This window comes from Manis javanica, chromosome 2 (assembly GCF_040802235.1).
Source record: "Manis javanica isolate MJ-LG chromosome 2, MJ_LKY, whole genome shotgun sequence".
Taxonomy (NCBI): Eukaryota; Metazoa; Chordata; class Mammalia; order Pholidota; family Manidae; genus Manis; species Manis javanica.
The window spans coordinates 1,141,883-1,149,047 of NC_133157.1; the positions used below are offsets into that span (position 1 = coordinate 1,141,883).

The window sequence follows — 7,165 nt, forward strand, 5'->3', positions numbered from 1 at the left end:
CCCTGCCAGGGCTTGCATGTGGTCACCGTTCCCTTGGCAGCACCAGCTGCTCACCAGCTTTGCCCGCAGTGACTCACTGAGGAAATGGACGGAACTTCCCAGCCGCAAGGCTAGAGGTCTGGCAGGGACGGGTGGGTGGCCGGGGCAGGGGGCTGAGCTGCACCAGGAGGTCCTCTCTTGGGGGACAGAGACCCCTTTGGCCCCTGGAGCACTCAGGGGCCTGGGGAATCACTGGGGGTGCAGAGCCCAGTGTCTCTGGAAGGGGCCAACCTGAGTGAGGCTCCAGGCAGGGCTGCCTCGCCAGACCACAGGGGTGGCATCCCAGGGGGCAGGAGCAACAGGGCTGGAGCTGTGCCCACCAGGGGAGGCGGCTTCTGACCCAGACCCCACTGCTGGCACAGGATCAAATGCTCTGCCTTGAAGGTGGAGGCCGGGCCTGGAGGAAGGGCAGAGGGCCTCCGCGGACCAACCCTCCAAACCATGAGAGCCCCAGCTCAGACCAGCCTCCCGGTCACGAGGAGCTGGGTCCCACGCCAGCCCCGCCAAGGAGTGGCCTGGAACCCAGAATTCTCTGTGCATGGACCCTTCCCCAGGATCCACAGCTACTGAGGGACTGAGTCCACAGGCCCAGAACATCCCAGATATAAAGCCCGGGTGGGTGCCCACCTCAACGGAAGTGGAGCCATCTGCCCACTGAATCGCGTTAATTACACAAAAACCACACAAGTTCTGCTTTCTCCAGGAAAATTGCTTCCCCATTTAATATTCAGCCTCCGCTTGCCACAGCTCTGCCAGCCTTGCCCAAATTAGAGCACAGCTGTGACCCAAACCCAAAATAACATGCCAGCGTGCACCACGGCTGTGCGTCGCTCTGTGCCCAGCAGGACCCCCAGCCGCCTAGTAAGCGAAGAAGTCAGGGAAGATGCCGTCCACCTCATCCTGCAGGGCCGGACTGGGGCAGCCTACGTCTGAGCCCCACAGCTCCAGGGCGCCATCTGGGAGCTCCTGGGAGCCGGGCTCCAGGTCCACCAGCGAGCCCGGCTCCACCCTTTCCAGGGGGCTGCTCCTGGCCAGGGCCCGAGAGGAGCCACTGCCCTGTTTGCCCTCCAGGGACCCTGGGAGGAGATGGATACATCAGCAGAGCAGGTGGACACCAGGTCCCCAGGGCACAGAGGGCAGGGTCCCACCTCTGCCCCTCTGCCCGCCCTGCGTGAGACCCAGAAGGTGGCTCCCCCAATGCTAAATCCATCCTACAGACACTCAATTCACAGCACACTCAGATGCCTTTCCAGGGACACGGCCTAAAGAAAAGGGCAGAAACGCTAACTCACAGACGACAGCTAGCCACACACGCATGCTCACGCCAGCTCACACACTCACACCCACGTACAACCTACTGTTCCCTCGACCCCCCAGCAGTCGGCAAGCAGCAGCAGTGAGGAAAGAGCTCAGAAACAGACCCTGGGACCCTGGTGTCACGCAGCAAGCTGAGCCTGGTCGCATCTCCCCCCACAGTCCCGGCAGCCTGCTTGCCTGGCTCTGCACTGGGGTCGGCTGAGGCCCCCAGCCTGCCCCTGACCAGGGAAGAAGGTGGCCTGGGCAGAGCGTCTCCCACTCACCCAGCCACCAGTCAGGATTGGCAGTCAGCAGCAAGGAGGTGCCGTCTTCCACATCACCACCGGACACGGACCTGAGCGGGCAAGAAGGCCCCTCCTGCGTGGCCCCGCGTGTACCCAGGGGGTGCCCGCCCTGCTGCTTTGCTGGTTTCCCTCCAGCCTCCACCACACTACCCTCCCGAGCCCCAGCTGGGGCAGCTGTAAGTCAGCCAAAACAGGACAATTAGGAAGACAAAAGTGTTTTCAGAAACACACATTACAAAGCCACAGGGCGGAGGCTGGCTAGAGCGGCAGCTGGACCTGCAGCCACCCAGGCACAGACGCCTCGGAAGCCAGGAACAGTCTTCCCCGTCCAGGCACAAGTGGGCAGGGCTGGGAGGTGGAACCGAGCAAACACCTAGTGGCCCTCAGGGGCACTCACCTGCCGTCCGGTATCGTGGCTGGTGTGGCCCCCTCAGCCTGGGGCCCAGCCTGCCCCAGGAGGCCTTGAGCCTCTTCACTCACCAGGAAGGAGGGTGACAGCCGATAGCGGGAAGGCCAGAGCGGGAGGGGCCTTGGGACCTTGGGGTGACTCGGGCCTGGGGGCCTGGGCACCAGGCTGGCAGGCTCTGTGAGAGAAGTGGGGTGTGGGCCAGCCTCCCCACCTGGAGGTTGCACATCCCCTGAAGCCCTCAGCCTGCTGCTGTGCCCTCTTGGGGACTGGGGGCTGAAGGGGAGGCAGACAAGTAACCAGGAGAAGGTGAATCCCAGGGGCCAGGTGTCTGATACCGGGGACCAGGAGGCTTCCTGGAGGGGGTGCCCTCTCCACCTCAGGTCAGCCACCCCTGACCTCAGGCTCTACCTCAGGTCCAGCCCCCTGCTGCGTGAACCCTGCATCCTTGTGCCCTGGATGTGAGTCCCGAGGTTCCCTGGTGGCCCCAGCTCTGCCACCAGCCCCGAAGATAGCAAGGTCTCTGCGGGCACTCATTCTGCCTCCCGAAGTGCTAAGGGACTGTGGCACGTGACCAACACTGCGGGTGGCTTAAATACTGTCACCGGCAGCCAAGAGTGACAAACAGCCAGGGCAGGGGGTCCAGTATGATGGGGATGCAGTCATCAGAGGCCCTGTGGGCATGGCTGGGGGGATCAGGGAACAAAGGCCCCATGCAGGGGAGGGAGCGGCTGCAAAGGCCCTGACTCACCCCACAGCAGAACAGAGGAGTGGGGTGGGGTGCCAGGGAAGGCTGCTGGGGTGGGGTGCTGGGGTGCCACAGTGCTGGTGAGGGGTGCCAGGTGGGATGCCAGGGTGCTGGGGTGGGTGGGGTGCCAGGGAGGGCCGCTGGGCAAGGCCACTACAGGCTGCACGGTGGGGGGTGCCTACAGAGACAGTGTCTGGCAGGGGTGAAGGGGCTGGCAACAGTCTCCTGGGGGGGGGGGACCAGGGTAGGGGGTAAGAGGTCTGACGGCTTGGACCTGCTCCCTGGCAGAGGGAGATCTTGGCAGGGGCCACTCTGGAGGGGACAGCCTGAAACTGGCCAACCCCTCTTGCAGAGACCTCTGAGGCAGCCCCACGGCCCACCTGCCCCTCATGGGAAATCAGCCTATTTTGCATGACAGCCAAGAACAGCTTGAGGGCCTTTGCGCTTCAACCCAAAGCAGGATTTGGCACGAGAGAGCTGACAGTAAAAGCCTGACCCTTAGGAACAGTCCCTGAGCTCCTCGGGGTCAGAAGCCCTCCTGCACGGCTTGCCTGCCTAACCCTTGGACAGGGTCAGTCTGGCCACGCCCAGGTCTACTCTGCTTACCAGGGAGGACCGGTGGCCGGTCCAGCCCCTCGGCCACCCTTGACAGGACCTCACCCAAGCTCACACAGCAGGGGACGTCCTGTTGCCTGAATGATACAAAGAAAAAAGGTGGGGCTGCAGACAGCCTGTGTCCACAGCCCCCAAGGGCCCCCAGCCCCGCAGGGACACTGACATGGTCACGCCGAATGCCCCCACACCAGCGTCTGGGGCGCCTGCCGGGTGGCTCGCCAGGGCCAGCTGCACAGTGTCCCGCTGCCACGTGCGCCACACGTCCTTTGTGGAAGCAAGAACCTAACATGGAAATACCAAAAAGACGGTTGACTGGGAAACACAGGAAAAGCAGACTGTGGTCTGTCCTCAGCTGCCCTGCCTCGGACCCCAGAGGTCCCTGAGTGCAGACCCTATCCTGAGGCCTGGAGGTAGGGGGCTGAAGGCCTCAGAGCAACTAGACTTTTGCCCCATGCTGGCCTCAGGGTGCACGCAGAAAGGGAGGTGAGGATGCAGCCCACCTGGCTGTGCAGGAAGGCCCCACAGTGGCTCCTTCACAGAGGGCTGACCAGGGCCCAACTCACAGCGTGCTGCTCCTGGCCAGGCCCCAGGGTGCCGGCAAGCCGGAGGAACTGCACAGACATCTCCAGGACTGAGGCCATGTCCTCCCGTCGGCCATCAAAACGGGGCAGCAGGGCCCGCAGGCGCTCACAGCTCACGGAGATCCGCTTCCTGCTTCCGGGCAAGCGACAAATGCCCATGAGTCCACTAGCCTCAGTCAGAGGAAAGGACTGAAGCCACCAGAACCCCCTCAGCAGAGCCCTGGGGGCTTCTCAGGGAGAGGAGCCACAAGACCAAGGACCCTGGCTGGCCCTCTAAGTGGCCTGAGCCCTCCAGGGGTCCGTGTCAGGGCAGGAACTGGCCCTGACCCCAGGACCCCAGCCACAGCCTACCCAGACGTTTGCAGCCCCCATGGCCAGCCCAGGCCTGGACCATCACTGCTTGAGGGTGGGGTAGGAGTGGGCTCCATGCACAGTCTGGGGTCTAGAGGTCCCAGTGCACAACCTCAAGAAGCCCAGGACCTCAGGTCAAAGAGGGCAGCTGCACTGCTGGCCCCGGAACTCCCCACCCCCACTTTCCTTGTTTGCCTTGGGGACATGCTGGCTGTCCCCTTACAGCAATGGCTGCACAAAACTTCCCAGCTGCCTGAAACCCAGTCACGGCCACAAAGCTGATGTCCTCTGCCAAACCCTCCCTGTCCCAAGCCTGGTGACCCCGTCCTCCCCATTCCTGGCCGCCCACCTGCGCTCCCTCTCGCTGAGCACGTTCCGCGGGAGGCTGGGGCGGGGGCCCTCGGCCACCACAGGGGCCGTGACCCGGCCGGGGTCCTCGCAGAACTGGGCACTGCACGCCAACGAGCTGCTGCCAAGAAGAGCTGTGAGCGCCACACTCCATGAACCCCAGAAAATGCTGCAGGAAGATGCCCCGAAGGTCGTCTTCGGGGGGCAGCTGGGGGGTGAGTGCCAGGCAGGGCCTAGGTCGCTCAGGAACTCAGCCCGGAACCCTCTCCTCCCCCAGGGCCGCGGCTCTGTCCCAGGAGGGCACTGCTGGGGGGGATGGTCACTCAGGTCCACTTGAACTGGCAGAAGGGGGTTTGGGGGCATCAGAATCCCAGGGCACGGGCCTGCTACCCGTTCCTCACCTGCACCCCCCGGAGGCGGGCTCGGGGCCCTGAGACGCCATGAGCTCAGAGCAAGAAGGCGCACTGCGAGGACCCCACGCCCGCCCCGCCCCGCATGCGGCCCGCAGCCCCGCCCACCCACGTGCGCCCCGCCCGCCCACGTGCACCACCCACTCAGCACCTCCCACGCCCACGCATGCGTGTTGCCTCCACTATGCACTTCTAGCCCTCCCCTCGCCCCAAGGTTTCCGGAAGTTGTCAGAAAATGGCAGGTCAGGCCTGCCGGCTCGCAGCCCAGCACCACGCACCCCACTTCCAGGGGGTCAGCCCAGGTCCTGTTGTGGTGTGCTCTCCCCTCACCCATCCACCCGTGGGTGCCAGAGGGGTGGGGCAGGGGACAGAAGATGATGCTGTGGAGCTGGCCGGGCCCTGAGCGCTGGGTCGGGGAGGCCGTCGGCCAACTCACACAGGGCCTGCGTGCTTCTGTGTCTGCGGGGAGGGGGAAATGGAGCTCAGAAAGGCTGCGGACATTCAGTTTTGTCAGCGTGTAAGGGCCTTGGCATTTATGGGCAATGTGAGTGGAGCCAGACTCGTTGCTCTTAGAGGGCCAGGGGTGCCCGAGAAGGCACAGCTGGCAGTGGCACTGTGGGAGGCCCCAGCGGCACCCCCACAGCCCGGCCGCCTTTCAACCTCCTCCCTGCAATGCCTGCCTGGGGAGGGGTGGATGGGCCAGGGTTCAAGGCCTGGGCTCTAATGGGGCAGAGCGGGAGCAAGTTTTGGTTTCCTTCAAGCCCTCAGAAATGCCACCTGCCTTGTTGGAGTCCCCCATTGCTGACACACTGCTCATCTCTCCCCAACCAGCCGGCAGGGCACCCAGATAGGGGTCCTGTGGGAGGCCGAGTCCTTCCTGCTGGGGGCTGTGCCCGGCCAGGACCCCTGCACGGCATCCATCTCTGCGGACCAAGGGGAAGCCCCTAGGAGGTACAACTGCTGACGAGCTGGATTGGGGAGCAAGCTACACCCCTTCCGAACACTTTGGGGCAGTGGTGCCCCTCCCACCCAAAGCATCCCTGCTCAGCCTGCTGTCTTTTGGAGGCAAAGAGGGGCAGCTCCTGAGGAGCTGCAGGCAGGGACTGGGGCCAGGGAGAAACATGCCACGTGCCCTCCAATCACCTGGCCCGGCTCTGCTCTGGGGAGACCCTGGCTCTGACTACCCCCAGGTGAATCTGGGTTGGAGCCCCAGACTTTGGGAAAAAGCTGTGTGGGTGATGCTGCTTAGCTCCCCCCCACCGCCATCTGGCTTCCCAGCGCCTCTCCCTTTGGCCCCCCACCGTCTCAGTCTCTGCAGCACTCGTGGTTCAGTGGGGCTCCAGACTGCACAGCAGACCCACCAAGGCTCCGGACGCCAGGGACAGAATGTAGGGCCCCGCATGCCTGGGGCCCTGCCTTAGGCTCCCCGGCCTGGGGGTCTGTGTGAGGGATCCTGCCTCAGGACCCTTTACTTCCTGGGAGGCCTCCCAGAGCTGGCATCCCAGGGCGGCCGGGCTGCGGCAGGATGAGGCCTCTGTGCTGCCTGCCGAGTGGTCCTTCGCATCCTGTTAGAAGGTGCTCAATTGGGGTGAGAGCCGGCAGGCTGCATCGCTTCTGCCTAAGGGGTGCAGGTGACCCTTCCCTCTCCCAGACCCAGCTGAGGCCGGCGCCTCCAAGGGCTGGTGCGCACCCACAGGGTCTCCCTGCAGGGTTCTGCATGAGTGACCAGTGTCCTGGGCGGTAGGTGTGGGCAGGTCAGAGTGGAGATGCTGGCCGACCCTCCAGCCAGCTCGGAGTCCGGCAGGACCAAGCAGCACGGTGTGGTGAGCCCCGGACACCCACGCACACTCCCCGCCCCACGAGCCCCCGCCCACCACAGAGCCTCCCCCCAGGGCGAGTGGGCCAGCGGCACGCCTGGGGGGTTCTAGTCATTAAAGAGCCGCCTACTGCTTCTCGCGGTTAGGGGGGTTCAGCACGTCGAGATGGGTGGGGCGGGTGGGGGTGCAGGCGGGGGTGCGGGCCGACCCCCTCCTGGCGTGGTTCCCGGCGCAGCCGGCAGGGGGCGC

At 64.6% G+C, this 7,165-nt stretch overlaps 1 protein-coding gene across 1 annotated transcript; it reads right to left on the reverse strand.

Moving 5' to 3' along the window:
* Positions 1-742: 742 nt before the first annotated feature.
* SOHLH1 (spermatogenesis and oogenesis specific basic helix-loop-helix 1) lies at positions 743-5,186 on the reverse strand. Its single transcript, XM_073218070.1, has 8 exons — positions 5,091-5,186; positions 4,691-4,807; positions 3,973-4,120; positions 3,573-3,691; positions 3,401-3,486; positions 2,038-2,224; positions 1,620-1,690; positions 743-1,115 (listed from the first exon to the last, which is right to left on the reverse strand). Exons 1-8 carry the CDS (start codon positions 5,129-5,131, stop codon positions 898-900), a joined length of 987 nt encoding a protein of 328 aa, XP_073074171.1. The 5' UTR covers positions 5,132-5,186; the 3' UTR covers positions 743-897.
* Positions 5,187-7,165: the final 1,979 nt, after the last annotated feature.

What these genes read in the sequence shown, in the direction of transcription:
- SOHLH1 (XM_073218070.1), bottom strand. Translation starts at nt 5,131, where the DNA reads ATGGCGTCTCAGGGCCCCGAGCCCGCCTCCGGGGGGTGCAG. An exon ending in CTGGCCAGGAGCAGCACGCT is followed by an intron (nt 3,692 to 3,972) that starts GTGAGTTGGGCC and finishes TTTCCATGTTAG; the next exon opens with GTTCTTGCTTCCACAAAGGA. An exon ending in CAATCCTGACTGGTGGCTGG is followed by an intron (nt 1,116 to 1,619) that starts GTGAGTGGGAGA and finishes ATCTCCTCCCAG; the next exon opens with GGTCCCTGGAGGGCAAACAG.